Consider the following 27,380-nt stretch of genomic DNA (forward strand, 5'->3'; position numbering starts at 1 on the left):
TATTTCTCATAATGAGCTGTTTTTTCTTTAAACGCTCCACATTCCAGCGGACCGTAAACGTCACAGGAGGCGGTGCTGGATTCACTGCCCCTCCCCCCCAAACCACGAGGCTCCAGTGTTGACAGGCCACTAACCATCCGGAGGCACCCCAGCGTTCAGTCCGCTGCCCCAATTCACCGCTAGACAAAAGTGCAGTCTCTCCCAAGTAGAGCCTCCGCCTAGAAGCGCCAAGTCCTCATTACAGCTACACGCTTTCCAAAGCTTCTCCCTGGGGTCTCAAATGTGGCTTACAACGGATTAACGGCCGTCCGGGAATTCACCCTCCAGTCGGTTGTTAGCGCGGAGCTAACCGGACCGTCTTCGACAGACCCCGCCTCCCTTAATTTGTCAACAAAGGGGTTTGACAAGCTCGGAGAGGCCCCGCCCCCATGTTCCCATAAAAGGATGCTTTGGCCATACACGGCCGACGATCCAGCCGCGGGTCACCTCTTCCCTTCCCCGTCCCGTTCATATGGTGCGTTGACTTCTTCCGTCGCCGTTAAAGCGGAGCTATCATGGCGGAGCGCGTACAGCAGCCCCCGGCCAAGCGGCTCTGCTGTAGACCGGGCTACGGAGCAACATGTAGGCAAGGCCAGCGGGCCGCGGGGGCGCCGTGTGGCGGCTCGGCTGCCACCCAGGGTGAATCGAGCCGAACCCAGAGCCCGGAGTCGCTCCTGGACATCGCGGCGAGGAAAGTCGCGGAGAAGTGGCCGTTTCAACGGGTAGAGGAGCGCTTCGAGAGGATCCCGGAGCCCGTCCAGAGGCGGATCGTCTACTGGTCTTTCCCGAGGAGCGAACGGGAAATCTGTATGTACTCTTCGTTCAACACCGGCGGTGAGGAGCTCGGGAGTAGCGGGGAGAGCGGTGACGAGACGCGGCTGCCTTTCCGACGGGGCATCGCTCTGCTAGAGAGCGGCTGCGTGGACAACGTACTGCAAGTCGGTGAGTGATGTGATGAGACCGGGCTTAACGGGCACAAATTCAGACATCCTGACAAATAACCAGCCAGAAAACAACAAAATGACCCACATTAGTGATGACATGTGGGAACGACTCGGATTATACGGGCAGATAAAGTGACAGGGCTTGACAACAAAGGGCGACAGACTCAGAGAGAGGCAGCCATGGGGCTTTAAATCTGCTGGGCGCATGAATGGGGCATTTAAATCCTGTTTAGCTCGGGGGCCAGTTTGAATGTGAAAAAAGCCTCAAAAAGCACTAATTGCGTGGAAGATCATGCTGTGGCTTAAACAAAAGGGGAATCTCCGCATTTTTACACATAAGCAGCGCCAGAATTAATTGTGAAACTTTGTCAGAATAAGGACAAATGAGCCAGCTTTGCTGCCTGTGGCTGCTCTGTAGCACAAACATCTACTAACTCTGTATTGTATCACTCTGATTTAAATGATGTGACTTTAAAATATTTGTGTTTTTAAGGCCCATTCTTGTATGAAATATGATTCTTTTGGGAGCCTGAACTTTAAAATCTGTGAAAAATGATTACATAAAACTATTGAGTAATAAGGGAAGTGCTCAGGGCAGGGTTTGGTCTCAACTGACACACATTACATTTGAATGAGTTGTTTTGTGTGGCACTGTTGATATGCCGTTGAATAATAATTAAAATGTATTGTGGCTTTGTCAGCCTGCACAGACACACTGTGCTGCCGTGAGAAGCTGCTTATCCCCGACAGCGCTGGAAAGAAGTCAGATATGCACTATTGTTGTATATTTAGATCCAGGGGTGCGACGGGAGCGTTTTTGTGTAGAAGTAAGTCAGGGCAAAACTGAAGAACAAACCGTCAGTACACCAGCTTGTTTATAGCCCACTGAGAGTGAGTAAAACAGGAACAGACACCTGTGCACTTGTGCTTGACAACTTTCCTCTACTGACAGCATGAATCAGAGCTTGTTTTAGTGTCAGTTTTCCACTTACGAGTTCCTAACCCTCTTTGAGATTTCAATTATCCAGCACTTATATCAAATTCCCTGCATTCCTATTGTGAGTTTGGCACTTTGTTCCCGTTTTCATATTCATTTGTTTCCCTGAAGCTTCCTGTCGCTTCCAAAGCAAATAAAAGCATCTTTTCACTCTCTTGTTTAGTAGAAGAGACTTGGAAAGATGCAGCGCACTAGGCACAGCGATTCCTGCATGATTCACACCAGTCTGCAGCCAGTTGGTTTGTGTCTGTCTGTGATCGAAAAGGCTGTGAAGGAAGCAGACGTGGTGTTGAATTGAAGCGATGGCTCACGTTAATGAAGACAGTCTTCAGTTTACAGCCTTTATGGTGACATGGTCGGCTGGAAGGCTTTGATTGTGTTGCAGTCTGCCACCTGTGAGTTTTCCACACTCATGACGCCTCCTCACAGAGGGCTGTAATCCCATTACTCTGCATGCTTAATTTGAATTGTAATGCAGTCTGAATGCTTGAATTTCTGCATGACCCATCTCTTTTTTCCCCCAAATGCAGGAGGCTCTTGTCGGCTTTGTGTAAATGTGAACTCGCAACATTCTCACTTGCTGAAACGAGAGGCCTCTGTATTCCCAGATCTTGGGAAATGTTTCTGCAGGGATGAAAGTAAATCTTGGCTCAATCTGCCTACTTACAAAGAGGAAAAGCAGTAGTCAGCATACACAATTTTGAGATAAACCATCAAAAAATTATTCAATTCTGTGACTTTATTGACTGTGTGAAAGTGGAAAAATATATGAGAACATGCAAAAATCCCCAATTTATGCCACAAAACAACATTTTTGATTTACCAATTCAAAATTATGATTAAAAATCAAAATTGTGAGTCAATAAGAAAAAAAGTTTTAAAAAAGTAAGAATTAGAAGATAAAAATGTCAATGATGAGTCAAAAGTCCATATTTTGACATATTACATTTTAACATGAGATAGTGTTAAAGGACACAATTTTAATAAAAAATATAAAAGCATGATTTTAAAAATCAAATATTTGACTTACTAATTCACAATTCTGAATTTAAATCCAAATTATGACTTAAGTTAAAAAATGAGATGAAAAATATAAGATTTCAAAAATTAAATGAATGACAATAATGTTAAATTAAATTTAAATGTAAAAGTCCAAATTATAAAAATATACAGTGATGCACTACAACATCTAATTTCTACATATTAAAAAAATTATGTTAAGTTGTGAGGATAAAACATGACAATTCTACTAAATCTGAATTAAAAACATAAAAAGTGCAATATATCATTACAATTTGGAGGTAAAGATTAAAGTTTTGACTAATTAGATCATAATTAAGTTACAAATAGTCATGTGAAATCATGTTTTTACATAATGAGTGAAAATTAGAACTTAACATGACTATTATTATCATGCCTACCGCCCCTCTCAAAATGCAGAAGGTTTATTGGGGTTTAAGTGTTTGTGAACTTACAACACACAGTCCTGTCAAAATGAGATGCCTGCATATTCCCAGATATTAGGAAATGTTTCTGCGGGGAAGAAAGTAAATCAGGGCTTGATCTGCATTCTTACAAAGAGGAATAACAGTAGTCCACACACATACAGGGAACACAGGGAGGCTTTCTTGGCTGATTGCACCCCAGCCTGGAATTTGCTGGAAAAATAGAGCCAAGAAGTGATAAATAAAAGATGTAATCTCCCCACGTGTGGGCTGCACCGGAGGAGGGAGGCTTTCTCGCAGCAGACCTTGAGGAAATGAGTTGGCACACATGTGCTGCGGACCCGCGCTCTCCACAACAAACCCTTACTGTTAATCAGTGCAAAGATAAAGTTGGCAGTTTTTTCCTTCTTGCAAGAGGCAACAGTGCAGCTTCTCAGGTGTAGACCAGAGCGCTGCTTTAATCCCCGGTAGAAACGATATCATAGTTTGTCATTGTGCTGTTGAGCTGTGAGCTGGACGTGTGCTGCTGCTCTGAATCCACGATGAAGGTACCAGTTGACTATTTTTAAGTTCTGTTTAAGCAAGGGTGTCAGTAATTTGTTGTTTGCGGCTTCACAAATGTAAAATTGATGCTTTTATGTTGTCTTAAAGGACAGTAGAGCATTCATTTGAAGGCGTCGCCATGGACTCAAGGAAATCTTGGATATTTCACAGCATTTTCTGACGTTTGATCACCCAAACCATTCAGAAAAAAAACTCAGTTTAACTGATAATGAAATAAACATGATCACAAGCAAAGTATTCTCAGAACTCATGAACATGAAAGACATAGGAAAACATGCAAATACAGGATTTGCAGCGGAATAACTGCTCATTAGTTGTTGCAGCGCTGACCACCAGAGATTAAATTGGTTTGAACATTTCACTGAGCTTCTAATTGAAAGTAGTCACATTAACAGTGAAACGGTTTTAAATGTTGACATTTAAAACAGGATGCGAATCAGCAGTTTTTAACATGTATGCACTGTTTGAATTTAAAGACAAGGCTAAAAGTAAATCACATACGGACATGCTCCATTAAAATGTACGTTTTTTTAGACTCTGAGGAAGACCAGCTCCTCTGCTGTGCAGCCATTTCTGCAGAGAGTTTCATGCAGAGAAGCAGCTGAGAACATGAAAGCCTTTTGTCTAATTCAGTTTGACTCGGGGTCACAAAGCAGAAACACATCCTGCGTGAAGAAACAACTTCTAAGATTTTTTTTGAGACATTACAGTAAAAAATGAAAGCAAATGAAGCAGAACGAGAGCAGAACAGAAGACGGAGCACATTCTAAGTAGGGTAGGAAGGTAAACATCATGACGATCCACTGTTTAAAGTAAATTTATTGTACAAATAGCTGACAAAAATGGCTGAAGATAAGTCATCACACAATGTTCCTGCCTTTTGATGATGCAGAACTCATTTATCACTATTCTTTAGGTTTCAGTTGTGCAATAGAAGAGTGTTGTTTAAAAAACATTCAGCAGTTTGTAATGTTGACTCTGAATTCAAGGATACAGCACACTCTTTTCTGATTTATGTAAGTCTTTTTCAGAACGATATAAGTAACGGCAGTCTTGTTAAGCCTGTCACAAATATTACATAATCACCTGATTACAATTATTCAAGCTGACTACGATCATTTTTCTTTATTGCCAGAATGTATTTATTCATTTGTATAAAAACAGCTGAATGAAACGTACAGAAATGCCAGATTTCAGTCACTACTTCTGTGTTGTTGGCTATCAGCCAAATTAGTTTTGTGTGTTTTTTTGTTTTGTGTTTTGTGGACCAATATGCATTACTGGTAATCAGGAAAGAGCGACCTCCAATATTTGGCATCGCTATGCATTAAACATTGTTAACACCATCTGGTAGCAGGTGCTCTATCAGTCATCACTAAGTTACTTCGTTCTTAAGTATTTTTATTACTGAATATGAACAACATAAACAGGAGTGATGATGTCAGAGTGTCACATGACGATAGGACGCTCTCCTCTGTTTAATGTGAGATTAATTGATTGATTGAGATTGAACAGTCTGCTACTACTACTGTTATTGCTTGCTAAGGCCCAGATCTTAAAGCTCTGTTTCTTATTTGATGACTAGTGATGATGGCTGTGTCTCTGTTAGACAGACATGTCTGTCAGCTGGAGCAGATTGCTAAAGTTAATCTGACTTTAGAAAGAAGTTATGGCACTCCAGATAACGTTAGCCGCAGGCTAAGACACACAGCAAATCTCTCAAGTAATAACCTTAGTCTAGCACCGGCAGCAAAACACCAACAAGTGAATTATTTGGGCGTTTTCAGTGTAACATGGAAACTGAGCATGCTTGTGTAAGATTGCCGTGTTTATTACAACTTCGACATCCGCTACCTTACCTTCCGACACAGCTCTGCTATTTCACTGAAGCTGACCTGCAAACGTGCTCATCTGTAAACAGTAGCTTTCGGTAACTGACTGTTAATTGTGACATATAACCAATCACATAGCGCTGTGGGCGGGATATTGCTTGAGACAACGGAGTGACTACAGAGAGAGGCGGCTACGTCCCAGCCAATGTACGATGAGTAACTTATTTTGTCAGTAATTGGTTAAAAAAACTATTTATAATCAGAAAAATGACAAACGATGGCCCCAATAATCAGCCAGGCCAGTAATCAGTCAATCCATTAACGATTATTCAAAGGTTTTTAATACCACTAATCTAAAATTTGTATCAACTCTAAAATGTGCAGGAAGTTCGATTTATTCAATTCCTATACACTAGCTGACTTTCCAATAGAGTACTGCTGCTACTTCTGTTTTCAAAGCACCTGACACACTGGCTGCTTTTCATTATGTTAACTTAGGTTTCCTTGCATCCTCTCTCCTCCTGTGACCTGGAAATCATTCTCCCTTCACCATCACGGAGGATCTTCCAATTACTTAAATGTACCTCGAGGAGATGAGGATGCTTTGGGAGAAACTTTGAGCAAAGAAACACCAGTGCATCCTCACATCCCTGCTGTGAAATGCTAAGATACGAGGAAGAGTTGCAAGTGAGGGAGAGGAGGAGACAAGTTAGCGTAATGAAATACACTCGCTAAGGAATTTTCATGACATCTGTCTAATTCTGTCAAGTGATGTTGATGTAGTATTCCTATCAGTGGTGCACATAATGGTCAGACTAAGTATCCTTTATGTCAAAAGACAGTCAGTCCACTTAACACTGCTGCTACCTGCCACTGACTTTAATAATTGTGAAGGGCTACCCTATTAAAATTATAGCTGACTGTGTGCAGCTGTCTCATTCTGTTGAAGAAGGGAACTCGGTAATGATACTTTTAGATTTTAACAAAACAACCACGAACCAGGCAGCACTCTGCATGGACTACCAGCATATAAAAGCCTCATTATTGGTCCGAGGTGCTGACTCTCACAGTCCTCACTTTAAAATATCACCAGACTTACTACATTTCATCCTAAGAGGAATATTGCAGTCTATGCCAAATTTCAAAGCAATCAAACCAATATTTTTATTTTTTATTTATTTTTTACTCTGCCAAGGAACACGGTGGAGTTATGTGACGATCAACATACGTTTGTCCTTCCGTCTGTCTGTCTCTGTCTGTTGTTCTGTTAGCAACATTACTCAAACGGACCAGTGCAATTGGATGATGTTTTTCAGGGAAGCTCAGAAATGACACAAGGAACAACTGATCAGATTTTGGCAGTGATGCGGCTTATAGTCTGGACCCACGGATTTGCCAAAGATTTCTTTATCATTGCAAGATAGCTACACGGCGTCACCGTAACCATGACAACAAGTGAACACTACGTCAGCTGCCTGCTGATGATCGCATGATTGCGATCCTACTACAAATCCGCCACTGTGAACTTATCGTGATTTATCCGTCGGATGTGATACAAGGAACAATTGATTAAATTGTGGGGGTGTTTCCAAGTCCCATCAATTCCCGCTGCCTGCTACATATTTAGGTAACACGATTCAATTTCCATACATAACGTACACATGCCTAACACACATCTGTGCTCAGCGCAAGGTCATTTTGTTTGTTGGTACATCTATATTAAATGGCCACATAGTGCAGTGATTTTTGCCACAAATTTTTCAAGATTTCAGCTGTCCGAAGTGATACGACTGAGCAGCCTTGACAGAGTACTGCACTCTTTGAGTGCTTTTCTTGTATACATATTTAACCAAGTCGACGCTTAAAGAAAAATCCAAGATCACCGAAGTCCTGAAGGCTCATCCTCTGGAGATCATGATTGTTGTTTGTTTTCGTGTCTACCCATAGAGCCGTCTTGCTGGCATTGCTTAATGTCACTGCGTTCGCTGTAAACATGCTACCGAGCAGTTCATACAGTCAGTGTGTAGAGTAATGGTTTGAGCTGAAGTATAGGCTGCAGTGATTATGTGTACACTGACTGCGGTTGTTTGAGAGGGAAAAACATCAAAGCAGCATTACATTTAGCTAAGCGGAGACCCGCTTGGTTTCTATATGTGGTGTGAAAACATGTGCTGTAATGTGTTTGTTACCTGCGTTACTCGGTTATTAGGTCAAATTTAGCTCCTTTCACTTTACAGGAGGTCAAGTTCACACCTTCTTACTCTTCTCACTTCATCTGAGTCGCCTCCATCTGCTTCTGCTACTTTAAGTTGAAGGCCAAAGAAACATCAATGCTGTTTGAAGTCAATATTTGTAGTTGAGGGGATAGAAGCAATCGCTCCCTCCTCTTCATTCCTACTCATCTGCTCAGCCAGAAAATAAAGGAAATCAAGATGATGGAATTAGTTTTGAGTAAAGAGTGATTTGGTGATTGATGGGCTTATTAGTGTTAGAAAAAGTGAAGTGACTGTTACGGTGCCAATGTCCAATAAGATTAAAGTTAGTATAATAGAAGATGAAGAAAAGCAAATATTCATATTTAAGAAAAGAAACTAGGTGATTCTGTGTGTAAAGGAGTATTTTTGCAATGTAGCAGCTTGGAAAGAACATTTAAAAGATTTGCTTTTTTCAGCATAAAAAAATCTGCAATTCCACTATGAACACATTCAGCACGCACCACTTACTCAACTAAAACGGCTCGAGTCATTTTAAATGAAGTTACTTGAATAATTTTTCAAGCAAACATGCCAAATATTTCTTGGCTATTTATTTACAGTTTTTCCCTGCTGTGTGTTATTGTAAACTAAATACAGTATGGATGTTTAAGTTCTGGATTGCTGAAGATATCGCCTCAACATCTTGGAAACTGTAATATCCATTTTCCACTCTTTTTTAAAATGTGTTTTATATGCTAAATAATATTAATAAATCAAAAGAAACATTATGTCAATCAGTAATGTAAATAATTATCAACAGTCCAAAAGCTGGAACATTCTTTTTTTTTTAAAGAAAAAAAACAATCCTGAAATCCTTCAGATTCTGGAAGAGATGTGTGTTTTAGCACAGTCGTACCAATTAAAACTCAGCTGCTCTGAAACCGTTGCAAGTGAGTTTATATCGACCTCGCTGTCATTTTGTACACTGAAGTGCAGTATTTGAGACTGAGTCCTCAAGTCTGTCACTGGCCTGTTGCTTCAGAGACGGAAGGGGATAGACTGTCATTACTGCAGCAGCACGTCCTCAAAGCTCTTGTTTGTGTGTGGTTTTCCTCACATTTCATCATTTGATATTCAAGAGGTGCTCTGCTCTGTTTTGGTGCTCACATGCTAGTAGGTTGGGTCTGCTGGCAGCATTGTATCGCGTCACCATGCAGAGAATCTCATCAGGTCACTTGTGTCAACCAGAGTCGAGCCAAAAACTTTGCCCGTTCTGGTTCTGTCGTCATCAAAGGCGAGTGTTGCTCATGATCTTCAGTGGTAGAAGAAGTGATCGATAAAATCACAGACCACTGATGGAAATGTGGACAAAAATGTCAACTACTAATTAGAAATAATGTTTTAGCCACATTAAGCTTTTTCCCTCTTCTGTTGGTTTTTGACATTTCTACACCTACATTTAGTAAGGTCATTCCAGTAAAATGCTGTGTGGAATACTGCGCTCTCTGAGTGCAAGAAAGGCACTCAGAGAGCGCAGTACTCCACTAAGGCTGTTCAGTCCCCATATGGCATTGTCAGAAATGCAGCATTTTATTTTTTTTTTTTTTTAAGAAATGCAGCATTTGTTTATTAGTTATCGATGATCAGAAATCACGGCAACATAGAACGTGGCCATTTAATATGGATGTGCCAACAAGAAAAATGACCTTGCGCTGAGCACAGGTGTATGTTATGCATGTGTATGTTATGTACGGATACCGAATCGCGTGACCTACATGTTTAACCGACAGCTGGAATTGATGAGACTCAGAAACACCCTCACAATTTAATTAATTGTTCCTTGTATCATTTCCGACGAATAAGTCCTGGTCGATTTGTAGTAGGATCGCGACCATGTGATCGTCAGCAGGCAGCTGTCGTAGTGTTTACTTGTTGTCATGGTTACAGTGACGTTGCGCCACTATCTCGCAATGAGACAGAAATCTTTACCAAATCCGTGGATCCAAACTATAAGCTGCATCAATGCCAAAATGTAATCATTTGATCCTTGTGTCATTTCTGACCTTCCCTGACAATTTCATCCAAATCCGTTTGTCTGTGAGTAACGTTGCTAACAAACGTATGCCAATCGTCGCATAACTGTCGATCAAACACAGCGGAGTAATAAATACATTGAAAAATGTACAAAGAAAAGTTTAGCTTTCAGAATACGCAAGAGTCCACACACATTATCAGCAAAATGTACGTTTAATAATGCATCAGTCTATGCTAATGCTACATCAGTGTGAAGTAGCATATTCATGTTGTAGCTGCTGTGGATGGATCTAGTTGAACAGTTAGTTCATTTAGTAATGAGAGAAAAGTTCTGTAGTGAAATAAGTATTTATTTTGATCATTTTTCTCATTTAATCAGTTGCGCCCGACTGTCTGTGCGTCCGTCTTTCCCTCTATCTGTCTTTTCTGGCAAATTTTGAGTTATTTTTCGTCGTTCGTTTTTTTCTTAGTAATTATTTGAATGTAACTATTTGAGGTGAGAAGCTTATCAGGGTGCACACTGTCATTTCTCCACACACACGCTGATGTTTCCGTGAAGCCTCTGATCTTTTGTGTACACTGGTTACTGCCTCTCATCTGCAATTTTATGAAGAATCGATGAATCGGCGTGCATCTACTGAAAGATGCAAAGCCTCGTGAGCATGTCGAGGGACGGCCAGCCTTTTAGGTTGTTGATCAGCATTAATGGTGTATGCATAGCACCTCAATATGCTTCTGCTCTGCAAGATCAATTTTTATTGGGCGCATGCTCCGAGACCGGCTATTGGCAAAACCTGCCATTTTGAAAAATGGTTTTACACTACAGTGAGCATACGTGTATGAAATTAAGAAAAGAGTCGTGCGGGGGGTGTTGGTGTCCTGCAGCAGACTCGTTCTTAGTTGTTCCTCGGTGAAGTCTTGGAGTGTTGCCCAGGTATTTTCCAGGTCACTTCTGCTTCCAAGTGGGAGGAAAAAGCTCAGTGGACACGCACTTTTAAATGGTGTGCTGTTTTTATAATTCAGTATTTTTCCCTTTTGTCAACAAATGCCATGAAAAAAGACAAAAATGCTTTTCGTAATCTTCAAAGACAGTACTTTAATTTTGTAGTTCTCTGAACCCCGGCAGTTTTTGCCTGTTTTTACTTTTTCTGTCACATTTTTACTCACTGTAGCCTCATTTTTCTCTGCAATATAAAGTCCTGCACCTCTATGGAAACAGTACAACCATGACTAGAAGTAGAGAGAACTCAGAAATGTGCCCTGTACACCGGTAATTTAAATATACATGACATACAGAAGGAGTTAAAGTTGACAATTTGTTTTACAGAGACTGACATCCTGCTGAAAAGTCCCAGAATTTCCGTTACCTGACTTTCGGTCAGAGCTGAGCCACTTACAGCTTCACGTTTGCGCCCAAGAACACAGAATTTAATTCATCTTTTTTAATAGAATGTGGTCAGAGCAAAAGGGTTTTTCAGATTTTTATTAATATTTCATTTTGAACTGCATGTCACACATAATGTATTTAAAAGCCATCAGAAAACTGATCAGTCATTTCCATTTCTGCACTTTCTTACTGGTAAATGGTTTCATCTTGTCAAATGACTGCTTTTCAAACCTATCGCCGACTTTTGGGGTTCAGAACGGAAAACCACATATGTTGCTATAATAGATTTGATGCAGTATGTGTGCACTGATGTTCTTTTTGTACTTTTTCAAGAATCAAGAATCTTTGTTGTCATTGTGTTTCCACAAGTGCTGACTCCCTGCCATAGGTAAAAAGTAGAAATGACAATGGAGCTTTACAGCACAGAGGAATAACATATCAGGCTTTCAAAGCACATATTTGTTTGTTTTCAAGGCAATTTATCACTAGTAACAAAGAGCATATGAGCATTCTAAATCCTGAAAGGCAGAGGTTGTTTAGTAGTTAAAATTAGCCCCTAATCTCTCACCACAGCTGCTCATGAATGCTCCTCTTCCCACATCCATCCACGTATCCCTGATCTGTATTCCTCTGCCGCATTCCTTCATCATTAACCTTCAACTCGCGGGAGAGGAGAGGCGGCAGAGCAGAGCGGTGGATGGAGGAGGGGAGTAACTAGTTTACCTCCGTCTGCCCTCGATTGGCTCGATAAATCCTGTTTTGTTCCTATCGTGGCTCTCGTAGTCCGTCTAGCATGTCCACATAATGCTGCTGCTAGTGTTTCGTTTTTAATTCATCTGCTGATTATTGTGGTGACTTATCATTCAGTCCTGAAAATGGTGAAAACTGTTGACCGGAATCTCCTTAGAGTCCAAGGCGACATGCTCAATCCTGTGTTTTCTCCGACTAAAATTCCAAAGTCTGGAATTTATTTAAAATACAGGTTGAGAGCTACATTGATCTGTTGATTTTCAGAACCTCAATTGGCAAAACAAGAAACATTTACTGATTTAGACTTCTTCGGTGTTACTTTTCCTTGTCTTATGTGATGTGAACTGACTGTGTTAGGGTTCGAGTTGAATAAAACAAACAATTTGAATACATCTCCTTCAGCTTTTCACTACTTTCAGACAATGATGCAATTAAAAGAATTTAGAAATTAACTGAACATAATATGCAGGTTAAACAATCATGAAATTATTTGTTGAGATTTTTTTGCACAAATACTTTTCATTTTTTGAATCACGTAAGTACAAAGATGCAAATTCAAACACCTGAGAAGCTGGAATTTGAGGTCTTTCTTGCAAAGTGTCAGAAAATTGTGAAAAATGTTTTGTTTGGTAGATTCCAAATGCCAGAATATTCAGGTTTAGGCCGAGAAGTCGAATTATTTGATTGAACAAAATTATGTTTGTTTTTCATGAATAAAACAAGCAATTTTTGTGTTTCCTTGAGTTTTTAGACATAAAATATTCAGTGAAGAAAATCTTGTCTGTTCATCAGCAGTGAAAATCATTACTTGTCATTCTGTCAACAGAAAAAAAGACGGCAAATTCACACAGCTAAGAACCAGGTATTGGGCATTTGTTTTGGAAATAGTTGATTATTTCTCTGCTGGTCAAGCTAATTGATCATTTGCAGCTCTAGATGCTCCTTTGCCTCTCAGAGTATGCAGTGGTGTCTTTATTTTCAGCGCTGTCTGGGGAGTTGTATTCGACCCCTCACTGTCAGAGCCTGCTGCTGTCCTCGCCTCATGGGAACCCGGGGCCCCATAGGGTGGCACCGAACAAGGGCCACCCTATGGGGCCTCCACGGCTCTGCAGACAGAGCTGTTGGGTTAATAACAGCTGAAGTGCTTTACTCTGATTTTCTGAGGTCATCCCCGCCAAACGGCTGGTTATTGATCTGTTCTGTTATCCTGAAAAGGAGGCTGAAGGACCGGTGGTGTGCGTTGCAGACCAAATGTGGAGCTTTTGTCTTGTCTTTTGTCTTTGTAGAGCAGGCAACTCACCTCTCCTGGCCTGAGTGCTAATCAGAAGCTGCTTATGAGCAATCCTTACTTTTTAATGGGAACTTAAAGGTGTCATCCATCAGAGGCTGTTACCTCAGCTCACAGCCAGAGCATGCTTAATGAAGACGGATGCTCCTCTTCTCTCCTCTACATACATAGTATGTATGTCTCCTCTCTGGCCTTGGTGGTTCTTTGTGCACTTATTCAAAGACAACGGCGTTGGGTTTATTTTAAAGCACCGATAATCTGGCTTATATTACTGTTCTGGGTGAGATGTTTTTACAGTCATTTTATTGTTCCAATGCATGTATTGGCTGGCACTGTAATAGTGATTTTAATTGCTGGGGTCTGATGTTGTTAGATGGAAGTAAAAGAGTTGGACTTGCTTTTAAAAAACAAACTGCAATAGAGTGTTGACTGGTTTCTCTTGTATTCAGTTTCAGATCCATGTATGGTTGTATCAACAAACTCCAGTTGTGCTTCCTTCATACCTCATAAGCAGCCAGTCATATTCCTGTTAGAATGAAGTTGCTGATCATTTAACAGGCTGTTTTTTGGCTGCGTTATCACCATGGGGTGAAACCATTTGATTTAGCCACAAGTATTTCACAAAGACGGCGCTTCCCTAACTTGACATCTGTTCGACTTGCCATGTTGTTTATCTGTTTTTGTCATTTATTGACATTTCTTTGTGTATATTTATTATTTGTTTTTGCTGCTATGAAAAGTAAAAGTCTTAGGCTATCTGTGTGTCATTTACTTCATTTTTAAAAATTCTAAATAGAGTTGTAGAATCCGTGCTTCATTCTTTTGGTCATTGTTTAAAATGGGTCATAATGATTTTATCAGTAATCATTTATATTGACTGAAAGGAAGCATGTAATTTCAGATGCCGGTTGGTTATAAAAATAGTTGCGGATTGTTTTCGTTGACAACTCCTCAAGCAATTGTTGCAGCCCTGCAATCCAGACAAGTTGGACTGCTGGACTCTGAAACTTGCTAGTTTAGCCTGCTTCCGACGTCAGGGTGAAATACGAATTTAATAGTACAGTGGTTTCTCCAAAATGTTTAATGTTGTTAGGGGATAGATGTCTAAAATTGTGAACAGTAAATATCCGGCACTTGGGTGAAAAATGTCAAGAAAATTGAGGGCATGCTTCCTTTCAAAAGCACTCCTCCAATACCAATCCAGACATCTGAAACTTAGAATCCTCATTGTTTCCATAAATATATCCAGACAGTTTCTATATAGTTTGTGTACCCTTCAGATTGAAGTATGTGTGCCTGCTTCCTACATGTGAACCTGCTCTGCCAGATAATGCTCCTGCCATCTGTTCTCAGTACCTATATATGCCTGTGCTTGTTAGACCCAGGGAGACAAAATGTCTCCGTGTTTGCTTAGCCAAATCCACAAAGTGCCCAGACTGTTTGTCACATAATGTAAACCCACTGACTGCTGTCATGGGACCTATAACCATTTACTTCCTGACTGCTGCCCCAGCTCTTTAAGTTGGGGATCTCCTGTCTGGTTTCAGTTTATTATTCTGCCTCTTTGCATGCTCCACCTTTGCACTTGAGTTGGTATCTGTAATGACAAGCAAATGATCTTGTTCTCCTGGTCTAACTGTAGCTGCAGGCCTTTGCCCAACCGTCGCCGTGACTCCTGAGTATCTCTGACTCATAGACACGAGTCCCTCTGAGCTTCAGCAGTACAGCATGTTGAAATTTAAACAAGTAAAACCGTGTTTTAAGGATCGCCCTGAAACATTTTTGATGGGCCATTGTCTGAAGGCTTACATTGAAAGTGTTGTCGTAACATGTGAAAGGTTAGGACAAGCAATATGGAGACGTTTCTTTGTGCTTTTAGGACATTGTTTTGGATTTTATGCTGTTCCCCGACATCTTACAGAACAAAAAGTTACAATTTAAAGGGTATCTCCAGTGAGTCTATCCATCTATTGTCTACACACCTTTTTATTTTCTGTAGGGTTGGGAGGGCAGAGTCTATCCCAGCTGACAGTAATAATGACCCAGTAATGCACTACCAAATAAAAAAAGCAGAAATATCTTGGCATTCAGTTTCAATCATGCTGGTTCCTACAATTCCCATGATGCAATTCAGTAGCATCTTTCATGCACCGCCATTGTGTATTCCTGTTTTGACGAAAGCGTATTCTGATTTAGCAGTTAATCTTTTCGTCTATAATGGTGCCAGTTGTCTTGTTTTTATGTCATCAACCCATGCTATGTTGTAGTGACATTATAGGTTTATGTTTTAAATTATTTTTAATTTGTTTAACCCTCTGAACCCCTAAAGAGGCAAATTATCTGTTAAAAAATGCAAAAATTGTTATGTTTAAGAGACCCAGAATCATCAAGTTTTTAATTACAAAATTGGTTCTCATTTCTTTTGTGTGATCCACCTGAAGAAAAAAAAATTGCATTATTCGTATTTTGTCAGAAACGAAGACTTCCCCATGCTGCTGAGAAACAACTAGCGACTCAGCTACAGCAGTCGTATAACAAAAACTTAGGGACTTTTCAGCTGAACTGCAGGCTGTGTTTACACATAGCAGAGAGGAAACAAGCATGGAAACTGTAACCCGTAAAAACTCGATCACGTGAAGCCACCATTTTCTTCCCACTTTGTCCACACTTTTCTGAATAGTTTCTACTTCTAGCCATGGTTGATGCTGAGGTGCACTACTTTATGTTGCAGTGAAAAATGAGCCCACAGTGGGTAAAAATGTGACAGCAGGAAGTGCTCAGAAACTGTTTTGGATTCAGAGGGTTAAATATTACAATACCAATTATCCTCTGTGAAGAAGATGCCAGTTATATCAAATTTATTGTCCCAGAAGGAAAATGTGAATTAATTTCAGCTGCAGATCGCAAATGAGATGGGATGTTTTTGCAGAAATGCGGGGAGTTGTCGTCAACATCTTACCATACATTTTTTTTGCATTGTAATACTTAAGTCTTGTTTCAACTAGTAGAGTTTGCTGTAGAAGCTCTCCAACTACGTGTTGATTATATATAAATCTAAAACAAATTGACGAATTGTTTGTATTAAACCCTCAAACTTTATACCATCAGGATTCTGTCAAGGATGAGAAACATGAAGGCCTCACCACCTATAACCGCTTTTACTGGCTTGATGTGGTGAGTAAACTGACCTTTAATGTGCAGAATCAGTGGCGTGCCCTCCTAATTGACGATGAAAATGAATCCCTGATAATCGTTGTTGATTCAGCCTGACATTAAATCTCTGTAGCAGCTCTACACGGCTCAACCTCAGGGGTGACACAAGCTCTCACAAGCCTTGCAAACCCATCCGGTATGTTTCCGCTCAAACAGGGTATGCCTGGCATGCGCCTACAAGTTGAGTCATTGTTTTCATCTGTTAAAGATGAGTAATGTCAGGCCGTGTGATGGAAACGGGATGCACTTGAAAACCGCATCGACTGGGCTTTAATGCAGTTTAAAGCGGGGAGCGGTAGCGGGGGAAGGAAGGATGATCAGATGAATGTGTGCAGCTGCGTGCTGGTTTAGAAGCAGAGGAAGTTTCAAGTGTTCAAACTCCCACTGAAGCAAAAGTACAGAAGTATTATCAGCAAAATACATTTAGAGTATCAAAAATACTGCAGAAGAATTAGACTGTCAGTACCGATGCGTTTACTGTTGTTGCAGCTCCAGGTGGAGCTTCTTTTAACTACTGTGTGTACAGGCTGACAGCTCACTGCAGTGGTTTCCACCTATATTTGGGTGGGGACGCTATTTAAAAAATTCATGTATTGGGTCCCAAACAGTTATTGACATATCACAGTTTAAAATATTTAGATCTAAAATATGTCAAGAAGGTTAGCTCCAGCCACAAGAGCCAGCTGTTATTCATAGTTTTCATCTGCAATATATAAATATGTTGAATCTTATTAGCTTGTTGTATATTTTCATAAAAACTCATCTTAATGCCTTAAACCAGACTGATGGAAACACTGCAAATGTTTGGCCATTGTTTTTCTTAAAAACTGTCTTAAAGGATCAATACAATTGGCAGTTTAGTGTGTTTTTGATCAGCTAATTGTAGCTATGAACTAAAGCCATCAAATAAGGGTATTATTTTCCTGAAGTTATCCTCAAGTACTTCAGAATTCAACTTCATGTCAGTGCTTGAGTAAATGTACTTTCTACCACTCACAGATGTAGTATTTCTTCAGAACCACAGTGACGAAGGACGATGATTTTGTTCAGATCTGAGCAGCCGGCGACTCGGTCACGGCGCAGATGGATAGAAACTGTGACGAATCACATGGCAGCTGAGCAGGAGGGCTGCTCCAGCTGGTAAATGAGATGCAACAGGTATTCAAAATAAGACACAGAAACCAAAATAACGGCAGATTGATTAGGAGTAGGGCTGGAGGAGGACTCGGTGTGCTCATTGGTTATCTTTTAGACCGGTCACACCTGCTGTTCAGATTCAGAAATGTTGAGCAAGCTTTATTGTCTGTTTAGACCAAACAGAAGTGAAGCTGAGGGTGTGTAGGTCTGGTTTGATGCAATGCCGTGATAAGGTGTGACCTGCATCCTGTTTTGACAGCGAGGGGCCCCTCCTCCGCTGTGACGCTGTAGGAAAGCATTCTTTCCTCTTAGAGGCACGCCGTTATGACGTCACGTTGACAGTTAAACAGTCAACCAGAGACAAAGACAAGCCCAGGCCATACGCATACACACATTTAACTCTTTATGATGTCTTCATGTTTATTAGTAGAGGTTACAGTGTCACAACCTTTGCATCTTAAGGTAGATCGCGCTGCTTTTCTTCACATGGATCTTCAGAATGCAAAAACCTCAACAATAAAATACGGATGGAATTTCAGGGTCAGTCTTTCCAAATGTATGCCGTGCATCCAAACCATGCTCAAACCCACAAAACAAAAATAAAAATCAAACCAAAGTTTTAAATTATGGTGTAGATCCAACCACGTTAGGCTGAATATTGAATGATACACAGGACATTTGGAGTTTTTTTTAACTGATGATGCAGAGGTGGTTCTGAATACAGAAACACCTTTTTTTTCTTGGCGGAGAAAGTGCTTAAATATAGATCAGTTACTGCTCTGAACCTCTAAACAGACCAGCAGGTTATTCAAAATATTAGCAAAATAACATCATTGGTCAGAGCCAGGAATTATACAAACAGAAAGAAGCATCAGATGTTCAACTTTCCAAGTGCCCTTGAACTAGTCGTGTTTTGCATGCGGTTGAGTTAGGAAATTTAATCCAAATCTGAGCTTTAAATATTATATTATATTTCATTAAAATCCCTTTATTATACAGTTCTTATTTTAAAAAAATGCATGAAAATAGGGAAACTGCTCTACCTAGATTCGTAAAAACAAAACTAAACATTTTGCACTCCTCAGCACAAGCGAGAGTCTGTTAGTGACTCAGCTGTGACCAACAGTCGCCATGAAAATTATGGAACTTTTCAACTTAACTGCTAGCTGTGTTTACACAGAACAGAGAGGAGACGACAAGAGAGATCAAAAGCAAAGAAAAACACACAAGTTGTTGGCAGATAACATTCAGTACTGTGAAATATCTTTGAGTCGTTGAGCAAAGTAGTGTGAACACGCCTAGTTTGTGGAGGTTGAAAAATTCTGAGGAGTAGAATGTCTACAGTATGTGAAGTAACCTTTTTTTCCTCAGTGCTGGAAACAACTGTGGACACTTTAAAAGAAAATGTACGTATTGATTCAAGCTCTTTTTCAGGTTTTCTATTCATTATAACTGTCATACTGGGAAAAAAGACATTTTTGAGTTCCCTTGACTTCTAGCCGTTTGTAGGACTTTATATTGCAGTAAAAAATTAGACAACAGTGAAGGGGAAAAAAGGGTTAAAGAAGACAATCTTCATATACAGTTTGTGTTTGAGTATTTCCCAGAGTCCTACAGAGCACAGTGACATTCACACTGAATAAATACATGGCTGAGAAGTAACAGGAGGACATCTGGTTTAGTTGAACTCAGGTCTAAATGATTCAGAAAGTCTGACTCATCATTTCATTTAGTACGACAACATACGGGAACTGTGCTCTCTTATTTCTCTCCTCATAACATCTCTGATCTCACATTAGTGTAACTGTATGCAAAACGCCCGTGTGAAGTTTGAGATATGAAAATACACTTACTGGAAAGGGTGGGTGCAGTCACGTTTTTTTTTGGTTTAGTCACTGATACGGTGCATGCGGCTTTGCTTGAGTGATATTCTTTGCAAATGTTTCCAAAACTCAGAAAGATGGTGAAAACATAAGCATGTGTGCCATATTCAACAATGCTCAGATAGAATATAGAATTAGAATTTTCTACTATCTGCTATCCTCCCCACAGGCAGTTTGCACACACTCCCACACACACACTTGGTGGTGTTTTTGGCCTCTAGTGAGGTGTCAGGTCAGAGGTCAACGTCACTCTGGTGAGCTGCCTGAAGAGAAATTTCTGATGGTCGGTGCTGCAGAGTCCAGCAGGTGCCTGCTGCAGACTTGACATGCATCCTGCTGTTTTCTTTATGGTCATTGTGTGTCTGTGTTGTACATGTCACACTTTAAAGCATGCACGTCCTATTTTATGTCTTTACAAGCCAGGAGGAGTCAATAGTGTTAGCCATACTAAACATGACTTAGTTTTTAGAATATTTTCACCATAGTGCCTAATAACCCACTGCAGATTCTTTGCATTCTTTGCTCCTGCTACATATTTACTCACTTTACAACAATTGCAAAAGCCTTGATTCAACAGTGTGCCCACGGGTGTCACCAGTGCCGAAAAAATGTATATTTAACTGCTTTTTACAACTATTCCTACTAACATTTTTAATTTGTTACCATACTGGTTTTCTTCAAATACAACAACCATAGGGAAACATTTTGGGATCAAAATGGATATTTAAAATAAAATACTGTTTAAGGAGGTTATCCCTCAGCTTGTGATTTCACTGGCAACCAGTGCCCGCAGTTCAGCTGAAAAGTCTCTAAGTTTTTAACAGAAGACTGTTGGTTATAGTTGGCCAGGCTCCCAAGCATTACTTTTAGAGGGGAATTTTTTTTGAAGTCATTTCTTTGGCCTTCTTGCCTTTATTATAATGCGCAGTGGAGAGAGAGACCGGAAACGTGGAGACAAGAGTGAGCAAAAGATCTGCAGTAAATGAAGTTGAACCCATGACTGCTGTGTTGGGGACAATAGCCCCTGTTTATGGCTTGCCTGCTCAACCAGTTGAGCTACAGGGGCGCCCTTGGAGGGGAAAGAGACATGCAGAATGTAGGGATCTTAATTGAAGCTTTTGATTTAGTTAATTCTCCCTACCAAATTATAAGTCTCAACTATAAGTAGGTCAATGACCATCAGAAACTTCAGATCACAATTTTCTCTGCTTTCACAGCTTCTGGCTCTGATACATTGTGTCATTTTGGTGATTTTGTAAAGACAACATACCTTTAAACTTGCTAGTGGGTTCTGAGAGTTCACTCAAGATCCACTTCCTCTCATTTTCGCATCAGCTTCCTCAGCAGATTGAGTTTTTTTTTTTTTTTTAGTTGTCATGACGTCCAAAAAGTTTAGCTGAGCTGTTCCAACAGAGGAAGACCAATGCAAAGATTAGTCGTATATGTTCAGTGTGAGACTGTAGTAGAGTAAAGGAGGGAGATGTTCACAGTAAAGGGAAAACAGAATGCAGAAGCAGACTGGAGTTGCACCACCACAGTCCCATCGAAGCAGCAGAAACATTCAGGTTACTCGGAGTTAACTTCACCCACTTTGAGACTCGACACTTCCCACCCCGTTTGTTCTCAGTGTTCTGAACTGCCATCTATTCTTGGGTTTTTCAGTCAGTATCTTAGTTGATGTGATCAAACACATGATATAAATAATTTAGAGGATTAAGCAAACCTTCAACAGTTTTTTCCAGTTTTATTGAGCTTGACACAGGCACTACGAGAGGCAGAATAGCGCTCTATAATCAGTCAAATCACTGTCTTGTAGCTATTCAGGGTATGCTAAGCATCAGGGATCCCTCCTTAGAAACAGCTTAGCCTTGCCAAGAAATAAACAAGCACATAGCCAACATAAAACCTCAACATAATGTTTTTACAGTTTGGTTTTTGCACAGAATAAACAAACTTTCAAAGAGGATTTTGTTCCCTTTGTTTGGTGACATGCTTGCTATTCATTCCAGCCACCTGTGTTATGCTAAGCTAAGCTAACCATGTTCCACCTGCACGTATGAGAGTGGTACGTATCTTCTCATAGCTCTCCCAGAATGTCGAATGAGTCCTTTTATGATTCAGACAATATTCAACATTCGTGTCTTAGAAAACAAGATTTAATAAACTACAATCAGATCAACATGTAAGCAAACACTAAAAGCTTTTATTTGATTTTATTTGTGTCTATATGGGATTCCTGAGCTCATTAGCGGCAGCAGCGCTGCGAGGATCTCTGTGGAGACTTGCTATATCTCAGGAGTGGGAACAAATGCATTTGGAGAGGAGAGGCTCTGGCTGGTTCGCTGATGGTCCTCAGAGGCTAAACAAATGACTTTCACCAAGCACATCGGGAACAGACAGCACTCAAACAAATGCTCTTAAATGGGGAAAGACGGAGGCGAAAATCCTCTTCTGTCCCTTTAGAAGCTCAAACCTCAGATGGCTGCTATTTTTCGTCTTAGCAGAGACACACGGATGCAAAAACGCTGGTGAAATTGCATGTTTGTCTGCATGTGATCCTCTATGGATGGGTGAGCTGGTTTTATCAGGGAGCGAAATGTAAACTCTGGATGTTGTTTACTGAATTATTTTAAACATCGGAGTCCAGTTCACTCCAGCGTTAACAGTCACTGTCCCTTCTGTGGTTGTCCTGCGCAGCATTGCTCCAAAATTAACAGCAAAAATACTTCATTATTCTTCTTACTCTGTTATTTAAGCAAAACGTGACCCCTGATAATGATATTTGCAGCTACTCATGGTGAAGCTGGTTTTAACTACTTTATGTAGAGTGTACTAGTCAGGTCCTTCTTATGGGTCATAAAAAACAATTGTGACGTTGTAGGATAATTAACTGAGTAGAAAAGCAGATTTTCAGTTCTCTAATGATAGCGTGATATGAATTTATTCAAGGTTTTGTGTGCGTTAATTTAAATTTAAAACAAAAGAACGCTGAAAACTCAGCTCTAAAAAGAATATTTTTGACACAGGGTCACTCTAAAGAACTAGACCCAGGATGGACGGCCAGGCGTATTTAATACTATCGGTGTTGCACAACATCAACTTCAAGAAAACAACATATTTTCTTCCTCTTTGGCACAAAATGACAACATTAAACTTTGCTAAATGTAATGTAAAGAAGCCTGATGAATTCTATGGTTAATGTGAGTTCGATCAGCTCAGCTGAGGTCCAGAATGTGTGGCAGGAATCTGGTCAGGACTGCATTTTTTAAATAGAGATATATGTAAACCTCCCTGTTTGTGACAATATGTTAACATCTAACCTCCCAAAAACTCATCCTAGAGACTGCATATCATCTCAGAGCAACATGAACTTGCCTATATCAAAGCAATTACAGGATAAGACATTTAATTAGAATTTACAACACTTTAATTATACTGGATCTAGTTTTAATACTAGTAAAAACACAAAAAATGAAGTTGGCTGCAGAAAGTTTTCACATACTTGTATAGAGCTGCAATGATAAATAGATTAACAGATTTTACACATTTACCATTATAGTTTATTAAATATTAACATTTGCTGCCTTTCGCTTTGTGTAAATTTCAACTTGGGTTTTTCTGTATTTGAATGTTTTAAAGACCAAACATTTAATTGAATAATCAATAAAGTCATCAGCAGGTTAATGAAAAATGCTTTGTAGTCTGTGCACGGCACAACAACTACACGTGGCACCTGTCTTCATAATCCTCACATTACATGCAATCAGTATCGGGTGCAGCATCTCTAAGTGCTTTGATAGTTGCGCTCGTAATCGATTCATGTGCTGCCGTCGCTATCTGAGAGGTTTCTACTAGCTGTTAAAAGGCCGGTCTCTCTCTCCTCTCGCTGCCAGATTAGGTCGGTCTCTGAGTGCAGCAGCTCTTTTCAAAAACCCAGTTTCCTCCCTGCGCTCGCTACAGGCCAGACAGACCTCATTGGAGCCTCAATGGCAGCAATTAGACACAAATTTCAGCCGTGGTCCCTTTTTATTGGTCAGTGAAATGGACGCTGTAAAACAGTGGCTTCAGTGGTGTTCGCTGGAGGAGTCGTTTTCTTGTCTGAGTTACGAGACCGTCTGCAGTTTCTCAAGCGTGGTAAAGGCGGCCACTTGTTTTTCTGACAGAGCTGAGGAATTTCTGTCCACTTAGTCGAAGAGGACTCCTTCAGCCGTGCAGTATTTCAGTGCAGTTTGCTATTTCTAGAGTTCTGTTTCCAAAGCAGGACACTGGATTACAGGAAGAAGCAAATAACTGGCTTTGAGCCGCAGTCTTGTTTCTCCTAATTACATTTTAAGTCTCTGCAAACCAGCGTGGTGCCAGATGTGACATATTTGTTGGCTGGTGTGCGTGAGCATTGATCACCAAGTTCACACTGTGAGGAAGGAGCTGTTGGTGATTGCTTAAGAGGGACACAGATTGACCCAATTAAATCAAATCCTCATTGACCTCGTTTTGAGCTTGCATGGAGGTGCATCCGACGGCTCCTTACCACCCCCCTTTCTTAACACGTTACCTTATTAACAGTGGTTCACGGCTAATCCCTGCCCCCATAGCTGTTGTTTACAGTGACATATTTACCTCTTCAAATTACAGTAATTACAGTGTACAGCAGAAGTGAATACACACCTGTTAAATATCACTCAAATGTCAATTGTCGCATTGTTTCTGAGTTGGACAGTGGAGTCTTTCCCCTTATGAGCGACCAAAAGCAAAAAACTTAGAGTTCAGTGTAACAAGAGTGATACACCTGTGATTACTGAAACAATGCTGAGTACATCTCTGATTTCCGATCAGCCGAACTACATGAACGTAGTTCTAAATGAGCTGTGAACAGTAGAACTTTCTCAGTCTTGGACATGTCAAGGAATCTGAAAAGTCAATTCTGAGTCTTCAAAAAGATGGAAAGTGAAGCAGGAAGATCAGCGGAAACACAGCCGCAGCAGTAATGAGGAGAAACTGAACAAGTCGTTGTAGCACCTACCAGAGCTGCAGAGGTCGTCCTCCTGAAATGATGTTACAGTGTGCTACTTTTGCAATCTAGCTCTTAGGAACAATACCTCAGCATGATAACCATCCAAAACACACTGCCAAGATCCACACAAGAGTTTCTAAAGATGAACAAAATGAAAACTTTGACCTGGACTGGTATGTCGTCTGACTTGAATCCAATAGAACGGCTTTGGAGTATTTTAAGTAGAAGTAGAGCAACTCAACTTCTCTAGCAACGTGCAGCTAAAAAAATCTTAAAATAATTGCAGAACGGTTCTGCAGAAGTTGGGTGTCTTCGATGCTGAGGAGGAATATAGGTGGACATGAAGTTTTTAATTTAATTAGTATGTTATAGTAGACTTAAGCTGTAGTTTTTAGCTTTAAGAAACAGCAAATACCCCACAGTTCAGATCAGAAGTACTGTAATTACTGTAAGGTGATACAGTTTTGATTCACTGGGCATTTACATGATATTTTCAATTAACCAATTAGATTATCGTTCATCTTGAATTGACATCTCTTTGTATAACTCAGAATGTGATATTTAATTCTCACTTGTGGTTTAAGTTTTAATATTTGTTTGTAGCCAATTTGTGTTTTCATGAAAAATAAACAAATCTTGAACAGCTTTATTCAGTATTTGAAAAAAAAGAAAAGACATTAAAGGTCACCTTGAATTCATTGTGGGTCAGTTATTCTCCCTTACCTTTTGCTATTATATCCGTTACCATGGCGATGGATGGTGCAGTCAATGTTCAGAAGTATGTTAGCATCACAGAATCGGTTAGCATTATTAGCTCCATTATAAACTAGTTTATCAGATCTGAAATCAGTCGTTAAAGGCAGATGGCGATCACCCCATTGTGAATATTGATTGGTTGTTTACTGCTTCCTCCTGCGGCCCCAGAGACACCTCTGCATCTCCACGGCTGAAAGATTAGGTTCCCTATTGTCACCAGGAGTCCACACACAGTCACAGTGCACACACACAAAACACACCTTGACTGAGAAGCTCTCTCTTACGCCCGACTGGTCGGCTTTGGAGGCTGAGCTGACCGGTGTGTACGCTTGTATGTAATGGAGAGGAAGGGGAGTGCTGGGAGTCCTGCGGCCACATAGCTTAGAATGACCCCCCCCCCTGCAGCCACATTTTCAGTGGCCGACGCTGCACACATGTAGGTCTCAGCTCTGTAGGGAGCTGAAGCTGCTTCTCTCACAGGCTGACAACCACAAAAACACCCCCGTTTCCCCTCCCCACTGAATCCTATAGAGACGGCTTAAGTCAACTATCTTGGGCTTAACTGGGAGTGAAGTGTTAAACCTTCGAGTGTGTCCAGGGTATCAGCAGGCCTAATTGCAAAGTGAATTGAGTTCAGCTTCCTTAAAAAACAGGCTGTAGATGTAGTTGTACTGAAGGTCAATGCACTTAAATGTGATAAAACCACTCAAACATCTTCCTCAATTTGACAACACATGAAGAATTTAGACGAATACAGAAAACAACCAGATACAGTTCTGATCTCACACGTCACACAGTATTACACATTTCTGCTATTAAACATGCAGCATTTCAGTATTTGATATTTTATTGTCCCAGCTTCCCTCAACACTTTAAGTTTGTTTACAAAGATGTCACAATACAGTTTCCAGCCATATAGGATATTACCAAATCCTCATCATGATCCTACTTCTGTTAAAGTCATCCTCAGTTTGTTATGTCCAAATGACAGAAACCGTTTTCTAAAATATCAGCGGACTAATTTGCTTGGCCTTTGCAGGAGTATAGACTGTGGTGAAAACACATTTAAATAGGTGCTAAAAGAAACTTTGGGTCTTTGGAAATGGCGGTGGTTGATCTAGCTAAAAAAATGCTATGATGGTTATTTTTTTGAGGAAGAATCATAATCCACAGCTAAATCACAATTCTCCTGCAGTTTTAGATGCACTCATGACCATGTGATTAATCGTGCATATGGATACCTGGATACAAAGCCTATAAAGCTAAAATCCCGACTCACAAATCTTTGTACTCCGTTTTCACTTGTACAGTTCTGACCAGAGGTATTCATTTGTTTTTCTACCACTTGATACTTGTTGAGTTTCCACCCCATAATACCAACTGGATTATTGCTATTGGCACTCTTATCAGAGCACAAAAGTCTTCCAATTCCCCCTGAATGTGATTTTCATTATTTGTAAGTTTGTGTGCAAAAATTATGGCTACAATGGCCTCTACTTTTTAAAAATCTTCAGCCAATAATGAGGAAGTGCTCAGAAAGTTCCTGGACATTAGCCCCTGATGCTAAAAGTTAAGGGGACTTTTACTGGAAATGCATCCTGAACTTCTTAATTCTCTGCTTCATGTAGGGATGATCAAGTCCAGCAAGGAAGAATTCATGCAGACGTGATCCACCATGAGAAAATGTCAACATGACACGGAAATGCCTAATCTATACAGAGATAAGAAAGTGCTAAAGAAGACTTTAGTGTCTGGAGCGATTCCCTGACATCAGGTGGAAGCGTGGTTTGTCATGCTGCAACACTCCAGACTGGTATTGACTGTGCTGGGAGTGAATGAGTTAAGTTTGGTTGCTATGCAGTGCACAGAGCTGTATTATGCAAGCTGTGAAGAGCAGACACACAG

At 40.4% G+C, this 27,380-nt stretch overlaps 1 protein-coding gene across 1 annotated transcript in view; it reads left to right on the forward strand.

Annotated features, from left to right (window-relative positions):
* Positions 1 to 298: 298 nt before the first annotated feature.
* zswim6 (zinc finger, SWIM-type containing 6) overlaps positions 299 to 27,380 on the forward strand; it is a 66,137-nt gene continuing 39,055 nt past the window's right edge. Inside the window, exon 1 of the mRNA XM_051938683.1 lies at positions 299 to 981. Within this exon, the coding sequence (XP_051794643.1) occupies positions 555 to 981 (427 nt within the window). The 5' untranslated portion in view covers positions 299 to 554. The remainder of the gene's footprint in view (positions 982 to 27,380) is intronic.

This window comes from Acanthochromis polyacanthus, chromosome 18 (genome assembly GCF_021347895.1).
Source record: "Acanthochromis polyacanthus isolate Apoly-LR-REF ecotype Palm Island chromosome 18, KAUST_Apoly_ChrSc, whole genome shotgun sequence".
Taxonomy (NCBI): domain Eukaryota; kingdom Metazoa; phylum Chordata; class Actinopteri; family Pomacentridae; genus Acanthochromis; species Acanthochromis polyacanthus.